At 39.9% G+C, this 24840-nt stretch overlaps 1 protein-coding gene across 3 annotated transcripts in view; it reads left to right on the plus strand.

The window, feature by feature from the left end:
* Positions 1-24840, plus strand: part of stat5a (signal transducer and activator of transcription 5a) — a 64010-nt gene that overhangs the window by 34114 nt on the left and 5056 nt on the right. For 2 of the 3 annotated variants that reach the window (XM_034894773.1, XM_034894771.1), the window contains exons 2-13: positions 12825-12962; positions 13239-13395; positions 14574-14663; positions 15620-15794; positions 16518-16648; positions 16747-16898; positions 17300-17455; positions 21271-21450; positions 22179-22266; positions 22747-22869; positions 23197-23289; positions 24229-24435. In XM_034894773.1, the coding sequence (XP_034750664.1) occupies positions 12825-12962; positions 13239-13395; positions 14574-14663; positions 15620-15794; positions 16518-16648; positions 16747-16898; positions 17300-17455; positions 21271-21450; positions 22179-22266; positions 22747-22869; positions 23197-23289; positions 24229-24435 (1690 nt within the window). Of the gene's footprint in view, positions 1-6913; positions 6978-12824; positions 12963-13238; positions 13396-14573; positions 14664-15619; positions 15795-16517; positions 16649-16746; positions 16899-17299; positions 17456-21270; positions 21451-22178; positions 22267-22746; positions 22870-23196; positions 23290-24228; positions 24436-24840 lie in introns of all 3 variants that reach the window. The other variant, XM_034894772.1, reaches the window with a different exon arrangement.

Here is a 24840-nt window from a genome sequence, read left to right on the forward strand (position 1 = left end):
TTGGGTGAAATGGAGAGATGTGGACAAGGGCAGTAAACTCTGCAAAGAGCTGTAGGTTAGTGAACTTTTGCTGATGAAACCAGAGTGAACTGGATTCATACGTAATACTCTTTAAATCATACAACACTACTAATTTTTAATCTGATCGCCATTTTCTTGATAGTCCTATTTCCAGTCATACAATTTTAGGGAGAATTTGAGGAGGCAACTAAATCAGTGGATAAATTGTGAAACCAGACACTGTGTAATGCTATCTTTTGACTGTCAACAGCAGCTGGCCCGGACTAGAATAGACTGAACTAGGTTCAATTAGTTGTAGTGTCTCAATAAAAACTAATAATAGCTACAAATAATTTAACTACAAAATAATTGATTCTTGGCAAAATAATCTCCCAACAGCCTGTAGGTAAAGAAATGTGGATGTTTTCCAAGCACCCATTGCTTTCACTACATGTCAGAAAATCAACGTGCGCAGAAGGCAAAAGTACATTATGTTTGTCTTATGAAATGAAGATGAAAGCAATGATTCTTCCACATGGTTCACCCATATGCTGGTGGGAAGTTCCAACACGTAAGATCTGAGAGCTAGCTTCTGCACAGCATTAATTCACAAGCTACTCTAAGAAATGTGTGTACGTAAAATCAAACCCAGACAAAATAAGGAAACATGGCCACTCTAGAAAGGATCATGTGAATTTGGTAGATTCCTGTGAGGCAGCTGATTCAAATCTTGATTGGAGCTTCTTACCAGCTTTTCAATGCATCCATTCAGATGACAGTCCTATAATGCCTAACCGTGTTACTTTGATAGATGAGCTAAGGCAGCACAATGCTCACTGTGAGTGTTTCTTTCAAGTGAGTTTTAAAGGATCCCTCCATTAGTAGAATTCAAAACACAGGATTACAACCTTGCAAATCAAATTGTTTGTTGATACAATTCATTTTATTAAAACTATTTTAAAACTATAAAAGCATGTTTGAAATGTAGAAGTAGACGCTTGTTTTTTTTAGCTGTACCATAGCCTTTAGTTACATGTAAATGTTGTAGACCTGTAATTTATATGGTAAAAAGTAAAATAACGATACTACAATTTAAGGTTCATACTGCACTGACATGAACTGGAATGATTAACTACTTGGAGATATAAGAAAAACTGATAGTCAGTAATGTTAAGTATGCAGGATTACTTTTAATAAAGCATGCAAAAACACCAGTCTGGTCCTTTTTTTAAAACCCACAAAACTAGCTGTAGCATCATATTGCTTGTTGTTTGTGCGTGTACCCTTTCGATTCTGGTGCTCACAGAGCTTTGGTGTAAAGGAGAGCGGTAAGATTGCTTTGAATGGTGGGTGGCACTTCAGTTTCCTAACAGGAAGTGCTTACGCTGATGAATGGCAATTTTTCCTCAGAGGAAAGAGTGGGTGACACAAGTTTGTGTTTTCTTCACGTCGGAGCCAGCCAAACGAACATGCAGGCATACTATATCTTGAGACCCTGGGCAATAAAAAAAAAAGAAAAGACAATGTTGTGGACATTCATGGGGTTGCTTGTGCAGGACAAAAAAGTAAATATTCAAATAAGGTAAAGTCCGAACAACCGTTAAATGCTCCGAAAAAATATGTAATAGTGCAGAATCAGGCCAGAATGAAGGCCAACTTTGGGCTGAAAAGTTGTGTGCCTGATACACATAAAAAAATTTTTTTGGAGCATTTAACTGTCTTGCAGACTTTACCTTATTGGAACAATTTGAAGAAAAAAAAACACATCTTAGGTGGGCTTTAAAACACACTCCCAAAACGTTGTTGTAAATTGTTGCAAATGTATGATTGTTGATTTGATGATCAAGGGCTTGTATAAGAGGGATTGTGGTGTTGTTCCTGTTGCCTGGATGGCTAAAGTTGTAATATAATACACACAAGTTAAGATCATGGAAACATATCAGTCAGCAGGGGAGGATGTCTGCTTCGATTATTGGTTGGTCTCTCCTCACACGAGCACACTCACTCAGAACCTCTCCATGTTTTCAAGCTCATGTTGTACTCAAGACTCTTTGGCAGAACAACCTAGTGAGGGCTTGGCTGGAATAACACACTTCTTTTTTGTTGACTTCTCCTCCTGTAGAGTTAGAGGTTTTTTTTCTTTACTTTCCCCAATTGACTCATACAAAAACATCTTCTGTTTTGTACTCCATTTGCTGATGCGTTTGACCAGATTCTGTGATTGGCATTGATAACAGTGACACTTAACATAACATTACATTACATACGCACCGTTTGAAAGATCCTGTAAATCTGGGTTTCGGTCTGCAAAAACAGGTGACTACTTCAGTCAATAAAAATGACTCTCAACCATTGTGAAATGTAAATTTTTGAGCATTAGCAAGTTAACCACTTTGGGGTGGAAGTTGAGTTGCTTATTGTGGTTCAACATCCTAAGAAAGAGAGAGAGTCTCATCATATCAACCCCCTACATCCACACAAAATGTAAAATGTTATAAAATGTGTTTTATTTGTTTTGGATTTGGTGTGAACCTTGAATGGCAGAAAATAGGAGTTGAGTGAAATGGCAAACACATTCATTTTAGCTCATGGCATAGTTTTGTAATATTAGACAAAATCAGAAGAGTAAAATGTAAGAGTAAAAATGAAGCAGTCCTCTTTTACCTTATTGACAACCGAACGCTGTACTGCTATGTTAGGGCTGGTTTTAATTTGTTTGTTTTTAGCAGTTGCGTAATGCTATGCCCATTCTCTAGATTTTTTATCCAGTCATTCTTAACTCAATAATATGCCATAATTCTGCACAGTGGGTGAAAAAGAAAACATCTGTAGTTGTTCCTTGCATACTTGCCAACGTTGTGTAAAGGGACTGAGGGAGAAGACGGATATTGCTTTAACTCGATGTTGAACTGTGTGTTGTTGTTGTGTGGTAGCTGAGAGAGTGGAATCAAACACTGGAAGCCAACGTGGATTCAGTCGTTTAACTGGCCATTCATCAGTTAAGCCAAATAAGTGTCTGGTGTTACCATGGTGTTCAATTGGTTTATCTGTTCTGTGTGTGTGTGTGTGTGTGTGTGTGTGTGTGTGTGTGTGTGAGAGAGAGAGAGAGCGAGAACGGCTTTGGGGACAGAGCCAAGGTCTTTCTCCCACTGTTGGAAAAGAATGGCAAAAAAACGAGAATGATCTTTGAAGGATGAGCCAATGTGAAGATGAAGTATTTGTGCGTGTGTATCTAACTCAAATGGCAGTAAGTCTGTGTCTGTCTTTTTAGCCGTTTTCACATATGAACCTGGACAATGAGGAGGCTGTCTGTGTCAAAAGCGTTTTCAATTACTGAAAGTACTTGTTTGATTTAGACAAGCGTCAAAGCGTCAAGGACACGGATTACAAAAATTCAGACAAAGCCAGTTCGTAATTTGGTCATAAACAATTGTATATCTTTGTCTGACGATTTTGGCATTGCGGCCCTTACCGACAGAAGTTCTCAAATCTAGTTGTCTCTCCAGTTAGACATCTTCGTTGTCGACTTTGTGTAAATCATCCTTCTTTTTCACCGTCAGATGTTTGTTTTTTTACGATTTTCCAAGGGGCCAATAAAAACTTTATCCACACGGCCACTCGTGCGCTGTGAATACTCTAAGGCAGGGGTCTTCAACGTTTTCCAGGTCAAGGACCCCCAAACTGATGGCGAGATGGAGCGGGGACCCCCTTATTATATATATTGTATACAATTGTGTTATATCACACTGGTCCTATAGTGCCATGTGTAAATGTAGCTTGTTATTGCGCATTCAATATTTTCGTTAGATTACTCCATATGTAATAGACTCTATTACATATGGAGTAATGTAACGAAAGTAATTTCGCCCTGGGATTATTAACGTATTTCTTATTCTGATTCTGATTCCTCGTTGATGGGACCGGTGTTGTGAATGAAACGGTGCCCAGCTTGAAAGAGCTCCTGTGTGTCGCTGAATGTGTGCATTGATGACTGAAAGACATCTTCTGCCTCCATTTATCTGTTTACTACAGTGTGTTGAATTCATGTTAATGTGTATTTAAAGACATTTCAATTAGTGGAAAAAATTTGGGGGGGGAATATAAAAAAAAGTCTAATCAACCAAAACTTTCGCGACCCCCATGCAGTACCTCCGCGGACCCCCTAGGGGTCGCGGACCCCCTGTTGAAGACCCATGCTCTAAGGAGATTACAGTCTTTGTACTTGGGAGCTGGTGGAGTAAACCCGGTTTGATGTCCGATCCAACCAATTTGGACATTGGCTTTCTTGCATACAGCAAGTAATGTTGATTGACTTCACACTTGGTGTGTGTATTGCTGAGGACCCTAAGGAAGTGCAGTGTTGAGTGCTTTTGAGATCTGTGGGACATATTTATGAATGGTGTGTTATGTACGTACTGTTCAGGGTACCCCTATTAACTGTTACTGGTACAGCTCACGCTCCGTTGCTCACTACAGTACATTAAAGGACAGATGAAGACAGAGAGAATGGAGTTGTTACATTGTAGCAAATTCATACAATTCTAGCATCTGGGATGTAACTTTTGGAATAAACGCTTTTACTTTTTAATAGCATTACTAGCTTAACAACCATATCATGGCAGGTGTTTTGCTTAGGAACGAAGGAAGTTCACTGTTGAGTGTAGAGCTTGGCAATATATCAATCTTATACTGACATTGTGATATGAGACTAGATATCTTCTTAAATTAGGGATTTTGTCATATCGTAATATGACATAAGTTTAAAAGGCTGCGTTACAGTAAAATAACAGCAATAACGGAGGCCAAGCCGTCGGACTATTCTGAAAAGGCATTGTTTTGAATGGGCACTGCACTAATTTTCATAAATACAAGAAACACCTTACATTGTGTTGCAATCTTAACCCTAACATCACAAATTAAGGTCTAAAAAGAACTACTGGTTTAATTGCCAGCTTTCTATAAACCACACAAATGCAGTATTGATTGCAGGACTATTCTTTTTTTATTGCACTGTACTGTTTATTTGCCCATCCTTGTCTCCTGAGACAATGAAGATCTGTAAGTTGTCCAGCTGACATAATAGCCTCCTGCGTAGAGTCAGAAGGCTTCTCCTTTAAGTAGCATCACTCTTTTTCCAGAAAACTGAGCCAGCAGTGCTTCATAGTTTCTGTTATGGGAAGAGAGCAGTGAACATTAATTTAAGGCCCTTATTTAAGTAGAATAAACATCTGTGATAACTGCTTCAGTAAACTTCTCTCATCAGTCTGGAAGCAAATTTATTAGGTTCGAGAGGGTTAAATTGAACAAACAAACTGGACAGCAGAGAAGCTAAGAAGGATTCAGCCAAGAAAGACAGGTCCAGACAGTATAATAAGGATACTCACATATTTGTCTGAAGACTTGAGCCAGCATGTGGATTCCTGCTGTTCTCCTTCTTCAGGGTCCAACCATTTATGAGAGCTCTCTCAATCACGATAAGCTAGACTTCAGATTCTCTGGCGCTTTGTGCTTTATGATTACAGTCTTACAGTCTGTCAGGCTGGAGCTCAAAGCTTTATGCAGCTGCCATGCCACTTTCTAGCCTCTTGATCGAGCGAAACACCCTATGGTCTTTCCTATTACTACACAGATGCACTATTCTAAGTTGAATTAATGAGAAAGAGACAAAAGCAAAGCTTTAACGTGTCTTCAGCAGGCAAAAAATAAAGGTCCCAAATTGTAGAAAGTGAGATTTCCATGTCTTTTTTTATTGTAATGCAGGTTGATGTGCTGAATGAATACTGTCAAAGAATCAAAACGCTTTATCCACAGAGAAATGCACTCAGCCCATATTCAGAAACCTTTAATGAGTCGGCAAGACTTCTGAACTACCGTTCAGTTATGTGGAGTGCTGAGCATAATGTTGGAGCATTGCCTTGTCTCCCCTACTCCAATATCGCTCCGGTGCTGATCACACCAAGAGTTTGAAGCATACCGAGCTGTCTCTGTGTTACTGCAGCACAGTACATGCAGATTAACGGCACCAGCCCTCTCTCTTCTGGCCACATCATCTGGCGAACGTTTTGCTGGTGGAGCTCCGGGTATGAAGGGAGGGTGGGTGCCGTTCATCTTATAAATGCAACACAGCTTTATTTAAAAAAAAAAAATTGGAGTGAGAAATGAGCGATTTAAGTAGAACAGGGTGAAATCTGAGTTTAGCATGGAGCAATATTGTGTGGAGCAGCTTTGAGCAGGGAAGCAAAAGGAAGAAACAGCTCTGTAGGTGAAAAAAACAAATCCCTGCCCCACCCGACTCAAATGCTCTGGTAACAACTATAGTATAATGGGCTGAGACAGTGCTGCAATGATGGTGCAGGGACTCCAAACGCCCAATGACCAATCAGAGCAGACTGGGCTTATTTGAGAAAAACTGAGCTTTACAAACAGAGATTGAATAGAGGTATATTCAGACATTATGAGAAGAATAGTTGTTTTTTTCTTCATTAAAGCAAGTAAACATGTTCTAGTAGAAACAAATGTATGAACTTGAAAATGAGCATACTATGGGACCTTAAAAAGAAAAATACATATTACAACCTGGGTATTATTTTTGTGTATGTAACAGTAGCTAATCTGGCCATACAATTGGCCATGATGGTCAACAAGTCAATCTGTCTGATCGTCTGACTGTTCTTTGCCCCTATGGACAAAGATAAATCTGTTCAGTGGACTTTCCCTTTCACTCTTTCAGCTCTATCTCAGACTCTCATGCTTTTTGTTAATGCTCCAGTCCTTGAAAAAAGACGGCTTCCTCAGAAGCACCCGAAGTTGACTCACTTCCTCCTTTTGCTTTCTCTCTCTCTCTCTCTCTCTCTCTCTCTCTCTCTCTCTCTCTCTCTCTGACACTCTGTCTCTCTATCTCTGTCTGTCTCAGGTTTGTGGTACTCCTCTTTAGAGTTTCCTGCTGTTACATGGTGACACAGAGCTGAAGGCGAGAGGTAAGGTGTTTTTTCTTTTTCCTTTCTTTTTTATCTGCAGTGAAGATAGTGGTAAAAATGGGTAACATGTTACAGCGTTTCATGTAAAGAGAGGACAATGGCAAAGAAAGTGACTTTTCAGTTTTCACAGCATATCTCGGGTTCATGTTAGGGTATTTAGATGATGCGGTTAGTCAGAGTGAAACAGCTGCTGGGAAGCATCTAATTTTCTTGCTGGAGGTGAGAATGGAGGCGCTAATGTGGGGCAAACAGCGCCTGGAGCCTCCAACTTAGAGAGCTGTTAAAGAGACAAACACACTAGTAAACACTACTCGTTTGTCACTGTCTTTTGGCAGCACAACAAACACTGTTTTACGCTTTAGCTCCCAGCATGCTTTGTTGTGCTTAATTGTTTGTCTGTGTAATACAGGATAGTACAGAAAAACAGTCCTGCGCCCACGATAGGTGTCACACAAAGAGGTGGTAGAAAAGGTTTCATGCTCTTCCTGTTCAGTTCCTCCTCCAATCAGCTGATAGTATGAGTGCTGATGCTCGGTAATGATGCCCTCACAGATAAAAACAAGCATTTTCAAAAGCACTTTATTTATCTTTTAAAAGAGAAAATGTCTTTGATATTCCGTCATATACACAATCTGAAAAGAAAATTTGCATGTTCAAACTACAGCAAAGATCAGAGTGTTTGGTGTTGTGTTTGTGAATTTTCAGCTCATTATTTTAGGTGCCAAACGAGTCTTCAACCAGCTGGGTAACATATTAAATGATGTGATTCAGTTACACATTACTGGCATGGTCAAATTGGACCGGTGCAACACAATACACCCACTCAGCATTTGTTAAGTAGCAGAGAATAAAGTGAATCTCCAACCACTGTCATACAGATAAATATTATAGTCATATATTATTTAAATACAAATAAAATAAATCACACATTCCAGCTTTAAAGCTATGGTTGTTTGAAGTTATGCAATATTAGACTGTTCACTAATATTTGGAGTTCTTTGTGCGTTTAATTGATCATGACAAAAAAATTAATCTGAAAATTGTGACACTATCAATGTGGTTGTTGTGATTTTGGCTAAAAGTTTACTGAAGGAAAGCTTTTGGTCTACAGAGAGGTGAGCCGCTCATAGAACTACAACACTATACAATCGTATCAGCATGAATGTGGCTGAAGTCTGAAGTCTCCAGTGGATATAAACAAGCTGGAAGGTCAAAGGTTAAAGTTCATGACACGTTCAGTGCGATAATGAGTGCAGGAGCATTATCATAGGCTGACGGCATTAGTGTCTGCTAGCACAAATACCATAAGGAGGCGAATTATCTTTCTGAGCTCATCTAAGCTCAGACGCACATGTAGTAGTCATTCTTTGCCAGACCATACTCAACAGCGCTGCGGATGAGGGTCTGACTAGTCCACACAGCATTTCAGCATTGGAGAAAAATGTGCTCTGGTTTATTTGCATTTCTTTAAACCAATCACAATCATCATGGGTGGCGCTAAGCTCCGCATTGAGCCGCTGCAAAGTGATCTCGGGATGAACTTGTTTTGGTAAACGTGTACATTCAAAAGTTATTGTTTTTGGTCGTGCGAAAGGAAACTCAGATTGGAAAGATAGTCTAGCTAGCTGTCTTAATTTACCATGCAGAGATCTGAGGAGCAGTTAACTATAGTCCTCATAAATCCACAGGAGTTTAAAATTCAAACACAAAGAAAGCAGAAGGAAATGGATATCGGTGAAAAGACATGCATCCGGCGGAATTTCCTGCGGCATCGAAGCAATCCCGGAAGTGGAACATTGTTGGTATAGACTACACAGTAGTAGGTGAACATTTACGCTAATGGGCACAGCTATGATGGGTCATTTGCGCCATGACTAAGTAAGATCATTGTACTTTACACCCATGCCCTGAAATAAACACTCTTCTCAGGTTACACACTTTGTGTGTGTACTTTCACACACACAGTACTTTCGCACACACATATACTGTATACACAACATGTATGTACACACATAAACTGTATATCGACGCATACACGCCCATACACTTATACATGTGTACACATCTACTGTCCATACATGCATATATACACTATCTGCAACATACATACATACATGTCCTTGCAATTACATCTATAAATGAATACTACTGACACATTTCCATATTTGTGTATAAACTATTGTGTATATACTCAATGCGTATATGCATCATCAATCTCTAAGGTGTTTATGTCATTTTAATCAGAGCAGGCAATATGCACATTAATTCAATATAGGGATTGGTAGTACAGTGGGGCTGAAAGTTTGGGCACCCCAGGTAAAAATTTGTATTAATGTGCAAAAAGAAGCCAAGAAAAGATGGAAAAATCTCCAAAAGGCATCAAATGACAGATTAGACATTTGTATAATATGACACAAAAAGTTCGATTTTATTTCCATCATTTACACTTTCAAAATAACAGAAAATAAAAAAAATGGCTTCTGCAAAGGTTTGGGCACCCTGCAGAGTTTGTAGCATGCACCCCCCCCCCCCCCCCCCCCCCCCCCCCCCCCCCCTTTGGAAAGCTGAGACTTGACAGTGTCATGGATTGTTCTCAATCATCGCCTGGAAAGACCAGGTGATGGCAATCTTAAGGTTTTAAATGCCCAGACTCATCTAACCCCCCAACAATTAGCACCATGGGTTCTTTTAAGCAGTTATCTAGAAAACTGAAACTGAAAATATTTGACGCTCACAAAGCTGGAGAAGGCTATGAGAAGATAGCAAAGGGTTTTCAATGCCAATATCCTCTGTTCGGTATGTAATTAAGAAATGGCAGTCATCAGGAACAGTGGAAGTTAAAGCAAGATCTGGATGACCAAGAAAAATTTCAGACAGAAGTTTGCAAACAAACATATAGACAAGCCTGATGTATTGTGGAAACAAGTTCTGTGAACCAATGAGGTTAAAATAGATCTTTTTGGCCAGAATGAGCATAGGTACTGTGCGTTTGGAGAAGAAAGGGCACAGAATTTAATTAAAAGAACCTCTGTCCGACTGTTAAGCATGGGGGGGGGATCAATCATACTTTGGGGTTGTATTGCAGCAGTGGCACAGAGAACATTTCACGAGTAGAAGGAAAATGGATTCAATAAAATGTCAGCAAATTTTGGCTGCTTACTTCATGCCATCTGTGAAAAAGCTGAAGTTAAAGAGAGGATGGCTTTTACAAATGGATGATGATCCTAACCACAACTCAAAGTCCACGGTGGATTACATCATGAGGCGTAAACTGAAGGTTTTGCCATGGCCTTCACAATCTCCTGACCTCAACATAATTGTAAATCTATGGATAGACCTTAAAAGAGCAGTGCGTGACTGACAGCCCAGAAATCTCAAAGAACTGGAAGACTTTTGGAAGGACAATCGGCGAAAATACCTCAAACAAGAACTGAAAGACTCTTGGCTGGCTACAAGCTGTGATACTTGTCAAAGGGGGCAGTACAAGGTATTAACTCTACAGGGTGCCCAAACTTTTGCCGACACCATTTTTTTGTGTTCCGTTATTTTGAAAGTGTAAATGATGGAAATAAAAACTACCTTTTTGTGACATATTATATGAATGTCTTATCTGTCATTTGATGCCTTTTGGAGATTTTTCCATAATTTCTTGGCTTCTTTATGCACATTAATACAACATTTTACCTGGGGTACCCAAACTCTCAAGCCCCAATGTAATGTTTTTAATCTGATTCTATCGAGAATGTGCAAGATGCATTGAATGCATTTGAATTTTTTCTAAAGACAAGTGCCTTAGATTGTTCCTTGACGCCTAATGGATTTGATCATGCCCCCTTCCTAAGAGCACTAGCTTAGACACCAGCCAAATTTAGCCCCACCCACAACATTTGAGATCTGGATATTTGGTCTGGACTTGATCTGTTTTGGAGCAGCTATGATGATGAATTATGCTACTGTTGATAATCAACAGTAACATAATCAAATACGTCACCAAAGAGCTGAGTTTTGTGCCGAGTTTGATATTCTTTGTAATTTCTGGCAGATGGATGCATCAGGATCTGTGTTCACCTTCTGTGCAGAGGTGCGTCAGCAAGGAAATTACTTTTATTTCCTATTCTTCTTTTTCACCTTTCATTCAAACAAATCCGACAGGCTAGTGGTTAAATAATTAACAATAAGGGTGAGAGGGGCCCCTCTGTATACAGTAGAGGGAATCCTTCTGATATCAATTTACTGACTAGCAACAGGAGATACAGGTTTATAATGGGAAGGGTAAAGGAAACCTCTCTCCAAGTTTAACAGCAACAGCATGGAGAATGCATTGTGGGTATTGTGGATATTGTAAACTAGGGGTATGAAAGGAAATAGATATTAAGATGCCACGTGGGGCTCTGTTTTTTTGAATATACTGTACATATACTGTACATTGATAGACTAAAGATGCACACACTGTTAAGAACCACTGACAACCACAAGTGCCAACAAATACACACACCGACACACACATATACCTGCACCACAAACTTCCCGCGTATTCATATCACTCAGTCTTTTACTGACAGTGACTGTGCCACTTTTGAGAAGGGTGAGTGGGTGTGTTGACTGGAAACAAGTATCAGTGACCTAACACAAAGTCCTCTAAACTAAGACAAAGTAACACTCAAAGTGGTTCTGTTGTCCCTACAGAGCAGTCTGTTTAAGTCCTCAACCTGTTCAGAGGAAAGACACAGGACCTCTGAGGCTAAGAGGGAATTCAGAAACATCTGAACATTGTTTCATTTTACCAAATCTATACTCTGTGAGCTTGTAGTTATACGTTAGATGTTAGTTTGGTTCTTTGTGGATTTAGTCAATTTCCTTAAACACTTTTGTTATTAGGTGACATTTCTACAAGCTAAAGATAATTGACTGTTTGCTAAGTGCAGCTCCACTGTCAAGCCTTCCATTATTGTACCACACACACATGTAATTAACTGTTTTTTTAACAGGGGATTGATTTCACCTAGAGGTAGTCAAAACCAGTTGATTCTGCTTGCTGAAATGACAACAGCCACTGGCAGATTATTTCACATGTACCCAGCCAGCTAAATAAATTAACCCTTGCACCATAATTATTTAGAAAATGTTGTCTTTGCCTGACTTTTTAACGTTGTCAGCTGACTCATTTTAAAACACTTTTTTTATGTACACATTTCTTAATTATACACATGAAGGCTATGTGCATGATCTAATAGCAAAATACTTATACGTGTTGATATAGACAGAGATTAGTTCTGCTACGGAGTCTAAACGCTTGTGTGTACGGAGATCATTTAAGTTTAAAAATGTAAGCGTAGTAGTGTAGATGTTGCCTAAAACTAAGGTTGTCCCTGGCAGAGCTAGTTAGTACTAATATATGATAAATACAAATGCATCATCAGAGTTATTTTGTTCATAACATAACCCTGTTTTGTTGCTGCAAAGCTTGATGTCTGCATTTTCAAACTTTATGTTGACGTATAACGTTACAAAAGAGAGGGTGTCGGCTAAACAATGTGTTTAAAAGATGAGTGGGTGAACTTTACCCCAAACTATTATAAATCAGAACAGAGCCGCTAACGATACCCTAAACTCCAATAGCTGCAAAGTCTGGCCTGTACCCAGTTAACGGAACCTGTTAACCCACAAATTTAATGTGGTTGGTTAATTTTTTGCTTCTTGGCTTTGTTTACTACTGCAGAGCTAGTGGAAAGAGTTGTTTAGCTATTTAGATACCAAGCATCACTCGCACTACGGCCCCCATGCACATTGTAATTTGACCCTAAATGATTTCTTTTTCTTATCTAATTTTTTCTTTTTCATCTTCAGGGTGTTGAAGATGGCAGTGTGGATTCAGGCCCAGCAGCTCCAGGGAGATGCTCTGCACCAGATGCAGTCTCTTTATGGTCAGCACTTCCCCATTGAAGTGCGACATTACCTGTCCCAGTGGATAGAAGGCCAGCTCTGGTGAGTTGCTTTGTAGTGCAAACAGAGAGAGTGTGTGTGTGTGTGTGTGTGTGTGTGTGTGTGTGTGTGTGTGTGTGTGTGTGTGTGTGTGTGTGTTCGGGATACATTTATGCCTGCACAAATGTTTCTCCATGTCCATTTTTGACTGTTGCTTTTTGCTATTTTTAACATCTTGATGTTCATTTATTAACCATGTCCGTTTATTTCTGCATGTCAACTTTTTTTGTATGTGCGTGTCTTGCGGGGATGCGTGTGTGTGTTTGTGAATGTTGTTAGGGATGCCATAGACCTGGAGAACCCACAGGAGGAGTTCAAGGCCAAACGCCTGCTGGACAGTCTGATCCAGGAGCTGCAGAACAAGGCCGAGCACCAGGTGGGAGAGGACGGCTTCTTACTCAAAATCAAACTGGGACACTACGCCAGCCAGCTTAAGGTAAATCTTTTCAAAATCTACCTCTCCAATCACAAGAACAGCACTGAATACCCAGGAATGTACAGTACCTTACTAGTTTACTTTCCTGTTCATACATTCAGTCTTATTGAGATATATTTTGGCTTTGGTTTGCAGAGAAACAGCTGTTGTAGGAGGGTCACTAGGGCCAATGTTTGAGAAAACACAAAGACCAAAGCCAGTATTTCAACTGCGCTGTAGCTAAATATTCTGAAGTACAAAAAAAATCATGGAGCATGATGTGCTTACTGTTCACGCAATCAAATTGGCCAATAATATTGCAATGAGATCATCTTTTCAGCAAAACACTCTTGTTTGAACAATGTGAGAAAATTATAAGCAAGTGGTTACTTCTGTTTGCTGCAGTTCTTAGAAAGAGCACACATTGGACAATATGTTTTAAGAACAGGTTGTATCCACCATGAGGAAAACAAGGAAAACGCAAGTGAGAGCCTTGGTAGCCAGCCAGCGCTGCGATTTATGATCGAGCTCCCTGCTCACAGATCCGTCCCTCTGTTTATCTTCTCCCCGCCCTGAAACCAGGCAGAGAAACAGGGTGAAGGGGGCTGGCTGTGCAACATCACACTGCAATCCCAATCCCTTCCACTCTGTTTTCCCTTCATGTATTGTGAGCATACTGATGTGTTTGAGTGTAATATATGAAATGTGTACTGTTAGGAAATAACACAGGAGAACCAATACTATTGATGCCCTGTCCTCTTATGTCATAATAGTGTGATGTGTGTCCTCGCAAACTCAGCTTGATGAAAACAATTCAACTTGGAATGCAGTATCACTCTCCGACTTAAAGCCAGAAACAACAAGAATATCACCAACTGACTCACAACAGTGTCTTTTAAACTGAAACTGAAACCGCAATTTGTTATACTACTCATCAGAGGAACAAATATTACTGTAACACATACACCACTCAACTCTGGAGTGTGTGAGACAATGTGTGTGTATGCTAATGAATCATATGTGAAGTGAGGCGGGCTTCAGAGATGGGTCTTATTAGCTCGGCTAATGGGTTTAGTGTGTCTGCCGCATTAGCAAGCTTCCTTGATGCAAGTAAATTGGTGAGTCCTGCGTGTGGTGGCCACTCTGCTCGTCAGGGGCTAACAGGCCTAAACACTGCATATGTGCTCCATGTCTTTTAGAGCACGTATGACCGCTGTCCTCTGGAGTTGGTCCGATGCATCAAACACATCCTCTACGCAGAGCAGAGGCTCGTCAGGGAGGCCACCAATGTGAGTAGTAAGCATGCTGTAAAATACATACGCAAGCTGGCGCCTGCATGTACACTTCTGCTCATTTGTCTACACACAGACACTGAAATATAAACTTGCTCAGACAAACACCTGTGGCTTCCCCATGTTTTATTCATTGCATATCCTGTATAAAGCCTGAGAGCACAAACAGAAGCTCAACTACATATTGGTGACTGATTCAGAGGCTGGGTAATTGTGTAACTACTCTCCGTTTCCTCCATTTATCCCCCCAAGGTCTGCGGATTCCTTTGCATTATTATAAATGCAGACACTCATACCTACTCAATCATGCTGTAATATGGATTTGTAAAAGCAAACCTTTTGTGTTTCTCCACTGCAACACTGCGATATGGAGGGAAGCCAAATATTTCACAGTTAATAAAAAGCACTGAGCGATAAGACCGCCAGCAGTGCGTAAAACATGTGACTCTAAGCAACTCCTGTGGTGAATTGATTTCCAGTCACAACATGCCTTTTCTATTAGTGGAATGCATATTTGGACTGATTGAATTTTATTGTGTTTAGTCGGAACCTTTAGGCACCATGGTGTTCTCGTTCAGACCTTTAACTGACCATGCAGTCTGCCTGAGTATGATAAGCAAATGCATTTCTTCCCCCTGTATTTACAATGTTCACATCAGGCTAGAGGCTAGTGATTTTATAGTCAAATAGCCCAGCTGCCACACGCAGGGGTCAATGCACCAAGTCCAGCTTTGCTTCGTATTGCTGCTCCATCCCCCACACATATCTCGGGTCGCTCGGCTCTCAGCTCACCATTGGCCAGCCATTTCCCCTAACAACTATCATAAACAACCCAATGGCAGACAATGCACAGGCCATGCAACCATGCCAATTACTGTTCCAAAACTCGCCATTTCCTCAGTCTCTCTCTCTCTCTATATGCCTGTCACTTAATCACACTTTGTAACTGACAGTCGAGCTCTCCAGTGGGCGGGATGATGGACAGCATGTCCCAGAAATACCAACAGATCAACCAGGCTTTTGAGGAGCTTCGCCTGCTGACCCAGGACACTGAGAATGATCTGCGCAAGCTCCAGCACAACCAGGAGTACTTCATCATCCAGTACCAGGAGAGCCTCCGCATCCAGGGTGAGACCAGAAGACTAAAGTAATGCAAATGTTGGTAATTAGACTGCGAAGAGACAGAAAAGGATTGTCAACTGTTTGATAATCAGTAGTTCGACAGACTCAATCTAGCAAACTACTTGCTGGTATAAGTTTTTCAAATTGTGTTTTCATTCTAAATAATATACATTTAAAATGTGGACTGTAAGTTGGACGAAACCTATTTACCATTGCAGTATTTTTCTGACAATTGTTTTTGTTTAAACAGTAACTAAATTAATCACTTGTTGAAACCCTGAGTGGTTTGGTGTGTGGCTCAATTAAACTGTGTAGTTGCAGTACTAAATAAAGGTTTTGAAGAATGGTTTCAATCTGGTATGTCATAGTTTTAAAATAGTCAAGTTTTAAATTATATATATATATATATATATATATATATATATATATATTCCTTTTTTAAAGAAAGAAAAAAAGATCATTCCATACTGTCGGAAGTATGCTGGATGCTGTAGATCAGCAATGAAAAACAAATATCTGGAGCCTCCATAACCTGCAACCTTTGCATTTTTGTTGCATCCTTTAGAAAACAACACTTATTTGTGTTGAGGTCTGTGTTATGCTAGAGAAGGGTGTACATGTATGTGCACATGTTAAATATGTTTACATCATCTCTGTTTTCCTCCCTTCCTCTCTAACTCCTCCCCGCCCCTCCCCCATTTGGATGTCAACAACCCCAACCCTCCACAGCACAGCTGACCAGCCTGGCCACGCTGCCCCCTGCTGACCGACAGCTACGGGAGCCCGCCCTCCTCAGCAAGAGAGCCACTGTGGAGGCATGGCTGACCAGAGAGGCCAACACACTACAGAAATACAGACTGGTAAGACGTGAACATGCACACTTAAAGAAAACCTGCTGTATGCAAAAGTGCTACTGTGTGATTGCAAGTCAAAGCTCCTCTTTTCTGTTATTGTGCAGGACCTGGCAGAGAAGCACCAGAAAACACTGCAGCTGTTGAGGAAGCAGCAGACCATCATTCTGGATGACGAGCTGATCCAGTGGAAGAGACGGCAACAGCTGGCAGGCAACGGGGGCCCGCCAGAGGGAGGCCTGGACATCCTGCAGTCCTGGTGAGTTTTCCTCCGCCTCCCACCAAGATCCCAGCCACTAGACTCCCTCACAAAGCAAAGGGTTACAGGTTTACAAGATTTCAATTGACTACCGCTGGGTTTATTTCCAAAGTTTATTAGCTCCTAATAAACATATACACATACTGTTTGACAGTCAGACTCTTTTTTTTTCACAAACTCTTATTTTCAGAATGGGAGGTGTTCTCTTTGTATTTTTTGGATTAAAAAACTATCCGCTCAAGCATGTTGTAACAATCCTGTTTCGATTTAAATTATTATAGGTATGGAGTACATATTTCTGTAAAATATGTAAACATATATCCTCTGGGCATGTCTATGCTTAGGCCTAAACTCTCACTTGTGCGTGTGTGTGTGTGTGTGTTTGTGTGTGTGTTTGTTAGGTGTGAGAAGCTGTCAGAAACTATCTGGCAAAACAGGCAGCAGATTCGGAGGGCAGAACACCTCAGACAACAGCTGCCAATCCCCGGCCCCATTGAAGAGCTCCTCAACGAACTCAACAGTACTATCACAGATATCATCTCAGCATTGGTCACCAGGTGTGTGTGTGTGTGTGTGTGTGTGTTTAAAGGCTGAATCTTGACTAAAAAAGCTGATATAAGTGCATGAATATAGGTCAGCATAGTGTCAATACAAGTATATCAGCCCCAGCATGTGTGCAGGTGGAGCTTGTTTTATGTACATTGAGGCATCAGTATTTCCTGCACTCACTGGGGGCCCCTTATGCAAGCGAGTTCCAATTTACACAACTTTAGTTGCTTTTGTAGACAACACAGTGAGTGAGAGACATGTTTTACTAAAATTAAATTATGCAGGCATTCAGTGTATCCACCTAATGATTTAACGCAAGTGATGATGCTTTATACTGCAGGGGTTCTGTTTCACAGTCTAGTACCCCTTCAGACTTCAACCTCAGACTCAAACCTTCAGATATGTACCCCACACACCCACACTCTTAAATCATTTTTTTCCATAGCCTCTACGTCATGTCACGTACCACAGATCAGGTGGTGGAAAGTAACAAAATACTTTACTCACATTTACTAATTTAGTTGTGTATTTTACACACACAGGTGAGCCGAGATGTGTGTGTAGCAGATGAACTCACGGTAGTCTCATTACTGTAACTAAGTAGTCTACAACAAAACCTTTGTGAGTCTGCTCTGTCTGCTCAGTCCATTCATCAATGTTATGTTCGCCTTCTTCATTCTTGATGATGATGCTGGTTGTATTATTTTACAACAGCATTGTTTTATTGCAAATGAGGCATACATGACCAATGCATAGCCTGCTTATCGATCCATTCATCATTAAAGCTGGGCTTTTCCACTTCAACTTTTTGCTTCAGGCTCTTAGACAGTGACATTTTTACCTGACAACAGATGTTTCCACCAATCAGGCCGCTGCATACTACAGCCATGTTTCAGTAATCACATACTTTAACCATCACTCCTCAATGAACTGACTCCTAGTCTGAGATCTTTTCCTAGTTTCAGAGCCAGTTATCATAATGGAGTGTCCATGTTTTTAGGAGTTTGCTCACATTAATACCTGTTAAAAAAAAATAGCATTAATTCAGTAATAACGTGAAAACTTGGATCAAGAATAGGCATATTGGGTATAAATTAATTTTGTTTTCTTTTTTTGAAAGTCTGGCTCGTAGAGTGTCTGCTTAGGAAAATAATGTGCGTTGGAAAAATGTAGTTGAAGACCCCTGCAGTACAGTGTCCAGTGCATCTAGGCTGCCTACTAGGCATAAAACAACATGTTTTGTGGCATTGCTAATTTTTGTCTATCCCTAGCAATCCGTAGAACAACGTGTGTAGGACACTGGCTAACTTAATGCATCTAATTTGCTCATCAGGCTACTTAGGTGTGTAGAAGCTAGCTGCCAGTCTGGGCTGTGAACATTAGTCAAATGTATCAGCAGTATGAATGGTATAGGGAGAGCTCTGTTTTTTTTTGGAGAGGATTGTAGCATGAAATGTGATGTGTGACATGTTTTATATTAGTATTATATGTGTACACATTTGTATAGATTTTTCTTTAATTAAAAACAAAATAGTTTTGGATTTATGACCCCTATATATAGATTTTCACTACATGGGAGAGATCCTCTGCCCTGTTTTACAGTTTAAAAAAAATTTAACTAAGTCACTTTAACTTAAAGTACATTTTAAATGAACTACTTATTACTTGTACTTGAGTAATAAGTCATCAAAGTATTGGTACTTTTACTTGAGTACAATATTTTAGTACTTTTTCCGTCTCTGCAGTTCAGGAACCAATGCTGTAGAGAATGTGTGTGTTTGTATTCTCTGATTCCAGTAAGTGAAGACATTCTACTCTTGATTAAGTTTTTTAAAATGAACTGTAAGTCAGAAATAGTCAACTTTGTCAGAAGTAAAACAGAAGGGAAACTGGTGTATCTGTTTACATTGCAGCCAGACAAACCCGTGTTGTTTTAATAAAGAAGTTAGTCAATGATAATTTCAACCGCAAAGGTTTTCAACACAACAGCGGGGCACATTAAAGTTGGTTGTATTGCTGGCATGGAGCCTGTCCCCTGCAGCTCTGCATGTAACAGCTCACTGTGGTTGCTCCTTCTTGTTCCATTCCTCCCTGGAAAATTGATAATTGATCCATTGTCAAAAAAAGCTATAAATCTCTTGTTTTGTAGATGCATTTCCTGTTTTATAAATAAAGTAGTCTCGTTGTTTTCCAGCTAAATGTTTTTAAGCAGCAGTCGGAGACGTTCAGTTGAATTAGCAGTAACTCATTGCAACTCTGATACAGTGTAAAGAAAGTGAACTGTTACTATTGAGATAAAATTGCAATTGTCTATGTGAAGGCAATTTTTCATCCAGCACTGGAATGCCGGACTATGCCACTATCAATGAAATCTACTTTTAGAGGCTACATTAGTAACTGTAAAGAAATTAAGTGGCAATTGCAGAAAAAAGCAGACCATATGTTGTCAATGTATCAATAATTCAACAGATTTTATTAATATCTTGAAGCGTATACCTTTAGGTTAGATTGCATTTATTTTTTGAATTTATCTAGGTCCAGTTGAGAATTAAGACTCTTGTGGTTGTGCTGAATGCAACTGTGTCCAGAGGCAAAGGATAGAAGTCAAATGCACCTAAAGAGATCTGCAAAGGCAAAAAGAATGTTGGGTGCAAAAGATTAAAGGAAAGCAACTTCAGTTGTTTTGCAGCACATGCGTTTTGGCCCCAAAGGCATATCTGCCAGGATCTTTCAGCCTTTTAGCATCTCTGTACAAGACGTTTTTTATCTTCCACTTTTCTAGAAGATTGTCCCTGCAGGGACCCGTAACACATTAAGAAGCCATGTCACTGTCAAAATGATTTCTGATTGGCCACAGAAAACCCTGCACCCACACAGTAATGCATTGCTATCACACACAGTGCAAACACATTGTTTGCTCAAGAACATCCTCTCTATATGCCCCAGAAGCCCCAGGAGGTTTTAGGCTGAAAATAGCAAAATGTTGTCTTCTCATTACCACTTAGTTAAACTAAAGACCGGAGGGTTTGAAGGCACATAACAACAGTATGTATTTTCTTCCAAATTGCCCCTAAGCCTGCAGGCTTAATCATTAGGCTGTGTCTGCTGTTGTCTCACTTCTCACTTGCTGTTTGTGTAAATGGGGAAATCAGAAGACAAAAATTCACACCAACTAAGTTCAGAAGAACTCAATTGTTGACCCTGTTGGTTTTAAATACCGTGATTACTTTGATTACCTTCAATACCTTCCATCAGTGTGCAACACTTATTTTCAAAGGCTAATGTTCTCAAATCTGCAGGTCAGTTCAGTTGATAGGAGCCATGTGGAGTTTTCATAGTAAACAAACAGATTTCATTCAGCATGTCACATCGAACAAATTATATGTGTACTTAAAGTCTAATGAACACGTGGAAAGCATGTATACTGTAAATGTGTGCAGTCTTTTGTATTTTGCACGCATTGTTTAGATTCTGTGTTCATTTTAGTTTGCAATTCACAATTGAGAGCCAGTTTGTATGGAAATACATGGATATTGTGACTAGCTACAATAAACTGTAAGACTGCATCCAAACAAGCAATTATGGCTTTCAACAACTAAATTTGACATGTTGCATGCTCATTATAATGTTGGTAGAATGTATGCAAGCTGTGGTCTGAGAACTTTTTTTCTTCTTCTTTTTTACATTTATTTTTGGACATAGGGCCATAATATTATATGCAGCACAGCTTATGGACATATTGTACTTTAACTAACTAAGCAACCTAATCAACAGGGCTTTGTCCTGCCATTCAGTCTATTCACTCCCTTTTTTGTCTCCACAGCACCTTCATCATTGAGAAACAGCCTCCACAGGTGCTAAAAACCCAAACCAAGTTTGCCGCTACAGTGCGCCTCCTAGTTGGCGGGAAGTTGAACGTGCACATGAACCCTCCGCAGGTCAAAGCCACCATCATTAGTGAACAACAAGCCAAGGCCCTGCTGAAGAACGAGAACACAAGGAAGTAAGTCCAGTCCCCCATTCATGTCACTGTGTGTTTTAAAAAATTTAAAAACGCCAGAAACAATTACAAAAAGTACAGTTGAGTTTCAGACTTGTTTTGACATGGTTAGTATTTTTATTTTAGTTATTTTTTTAATTCAGATGTTTACAATAACGTTACACACGCAAATGCTTTTACGCTGCAGCGATAACTTGCATCTATTGGGATGACTGGATCCCAAGACGAACTCTGGCCTAATGTGTTTCCAGACCTTACCACAGAGACATGGCTGGAACTTGAACAATGCCTCGGAGGAATCTATGAGGTGGATGCAGAATCCACATTTAGCCTGTTTCACAGCCTCGTTTCACATTCCTCCTGACAAATAGAAACCTTCCAAGACTGTAGGTCAGCCAGAAAGCCAGTGGTTATATGTCAATTCAATAGCTCAGCCATCATCTGCTGTTTTTCAGCTAAACCACTTAGTATGGCACCCTGCAGCCCATGAATATCTGCTTGGTGTTCTCTTATGTAGAAAAGATAGAGGTGATTAAAGCTTCCAATTATTTGAGTGTGAAAATAATTCCTACTCCCTGCATGTGTTCTCTCAGCAACTCGGCTCCCGCCGTCTAAACGAGCATCATTTTGTTTTAATTTGTTCTTGGAAGAATATAATTCTCAGCACTCAAGTGCGTCACAGCCGACTTTATGGCTAAATGACTCGATCATTGATTGTCTTTCTTCTTCAGTGACAGCAGTGGAGAAATTCTCAACAATAACTGTGTGATGGAGTACCACCAGACTACAGGCACTCTCAGTGCCCACTTCAGGAACATGGTAAGTGCTTGAAATCATATTTTCCTATAATAGCTATAAATATATTTACTTTGGATGAAATAGCTTCACTTATTTTAATGTAGTTCCAATAGCTGTGAGATTTCTAGAATAAATTGGCAGTATACTGAAATAACATTTAAACTATTTAGAAGCAGCATTGTTGAGCTGCACTGCAACTTCCAGTGTTGCAACTGTGCAGTGTGGGTATTGCAGTACACTGCAGAAACTCACAGGCAACTCAGCAATGGCTTTGCAGGATCCACCTGCAACTCTAGCAGAGCCTCTCTCTACATCACACAAAAATCATCAGAGACCTCCACGCATTATTCACATGTCAGTCCTGTAGACTCAAAGTGAAGTATGCATGCATGTACTGTATCTAAGTATGTATCTACTGTATATATGATGTGTGTGCATGCCAGCCAAATTGTACCGTGTGTCCAGTATCGTTTATTCTTGCACATGTCATCCATCATGTAGTCTTTGAAGAGGATCAAGCGATCGGACAGACGAGGAGCAGAATCTGTCACAGAAGAGAAGTTCACCATTCTGTTTGAGTCCCAGTTTAGTGTCGGAGGCAATGAACTTGTCTTTCAAGTCAAGGTAAGAGGGTGCAGATAGACAAGGAAGAAAAGACTATATTAGCCTGGTGGATGCACAAAGGCACTATCCATTCTTACTTCTGCAGGAGTGGCTATCTGTCTATTCCACTCCTAACATTGGTATACAGTTCATCAGTAGAACCAAACCTCCTTATTCCTATTCCTTCTCTATCTTCCTCTCAGTGGTTTTATGTTGTTTATTTAAAACACTGTTATTTACTATTTAATCCAGAAAGATACTATGAAGGCCTTGTTGTTTAGCAGTATGTGCTGCATATATTTGTTACAGCATTCTTATGCTGACAGACTCCTTTCTTTCTCTCAACAGACGTTATCACTTCCTGTAGTAGTGATAGTTCACGGTAGCCAAGACAATAACGCTACAGCAACTGTGTTGTGGGACAACGCTTTTGCAGAGCCGGTGAGTGAATGTTTGTGTGTGTGTGAGTGTGTTTAAAAGTTTATTTAGAGATAATTAAACTTTCAAATTAGCCTATTTGTTTTATGTTTCGGAAACACTTTAACTATTTTAACTATTTTTTTAGGTTGTAAATGTACCTTTCACATTTAGAACTTAAGTTAATTTATCAAACAAAACTGCCAAAAACTTTTAGATTCAAATTTTTCCAGTGTTTAGATATGTGGCTTTGTCTAATGAATATGTTTTGACTATTTTAGGCAACTTAAAGGTGATGCTGCCGGTACAGGGACCCTGCGATGGGCATATGTTCTTATTCTCTGACATTTAAAAACTAAACCAAAAAACTTAGTAGATCAAACAATAATGAAATATTGATTTGAATTGATCATTTAATAAAAATATTCAATATTTTACATGAATGTGAATGCATATGAATGACCTTTTTTCATTTAGGATCAAGTTGATCGAGTTACCTAGTAGATTAATTTCTTTTTGAACAAAGTTTATTTCAGAATTTCTGTTATTACAGCTTTGACAATTCACTGCATAAACATGGTTGGATTGGTAAACATCCCATCCAACCCAGGATAACATTCAGAGGGTGTACAACTCAAACTGTTCAATACAAATAAATTAATGAACATAAATGTAAACATGCAAATAATGTTAAAAAAAATCATAGTTAGAAAGAAACCAGTAGGTGCATTTCTGTATACTCTATGTTTGGTCTATCAACTTGGTTATTTATTTATTTTATTCTATCTGGAGCAATTCCTAAAGAATGTCCTTAATCCTTGCAGAAACAATGTAAATGGAAATAGCTGCATGTGCTTTTATTTAGTGCTCACATTTGCACATTTAATCTACACCTATGTTTTTGCATTCTGCTACCGCTTTGCTTGCGTCGATAAAGTTCATGTGAATCCTCTGCGTCTACAGGGACGGGTGCCTTTCCTCGTGCCAGATAAGGTGCTTTGGCCTCAGCTGTGCGATGCCATAAACATGAAGTACAAGGCTGAGGTGCAGAGTAACCGAGGCCTGTCGGAGGAGAACCTGGTCTTCCTGGCTCAAAAGGCCTTCAGCAGCTCCAGCAACAACTCTGACGACTACCGCAACATGACTATGACTTGGTCACAGTTTAACCGGGTCAGCGCCAGTCTCTGCCTCTCTAGCAGCTTGTATAAATACTTATGCATACTAATGATCTGTTATCAGATTTAATGTATGGACTTCTAACATACGGAGGGTTTTCTCCTCAGCATTTTTAAAATGCCCCCAAGCCAGTTTCAGTAAGGGTTTTCATCCGCATGCTTGTTTTCCATGGAATCATTTACTATTGGTTATTCATACATAGAAATATTTCGTGGTCCATTTGCAGCGCTTCTACAGCCCTTTTCTGTAGTTGCCTTGGGTGAGAGCGCCTCATTGGTGGCCAGGTCTTCATCTTAATGGGCCTGTTTGTCCTCACAGTGAATAGCTGGAGGCCTCATTTTCTGGCTCAAATCAGCTGGCAATGGCATAAAACACACTCACATTAACCACACACCATCA

The sequence above is a fragment of the Etheostoma cragini genome, chromosome 15 (assembly GCF_013103735.1).
Source record: "Etheostoma cragini isolate CJK2018 chromosome 15, CSU_Ecrag_1.0, whole genome shotgun sequence".
NCBI classification, from domain to species: domain Eukaryota; kingdom Metazoa; phylum Chordata; class Actinopteri; order Perciformes; family Percidae; genus Etheostoma; species Etheostoma cragini.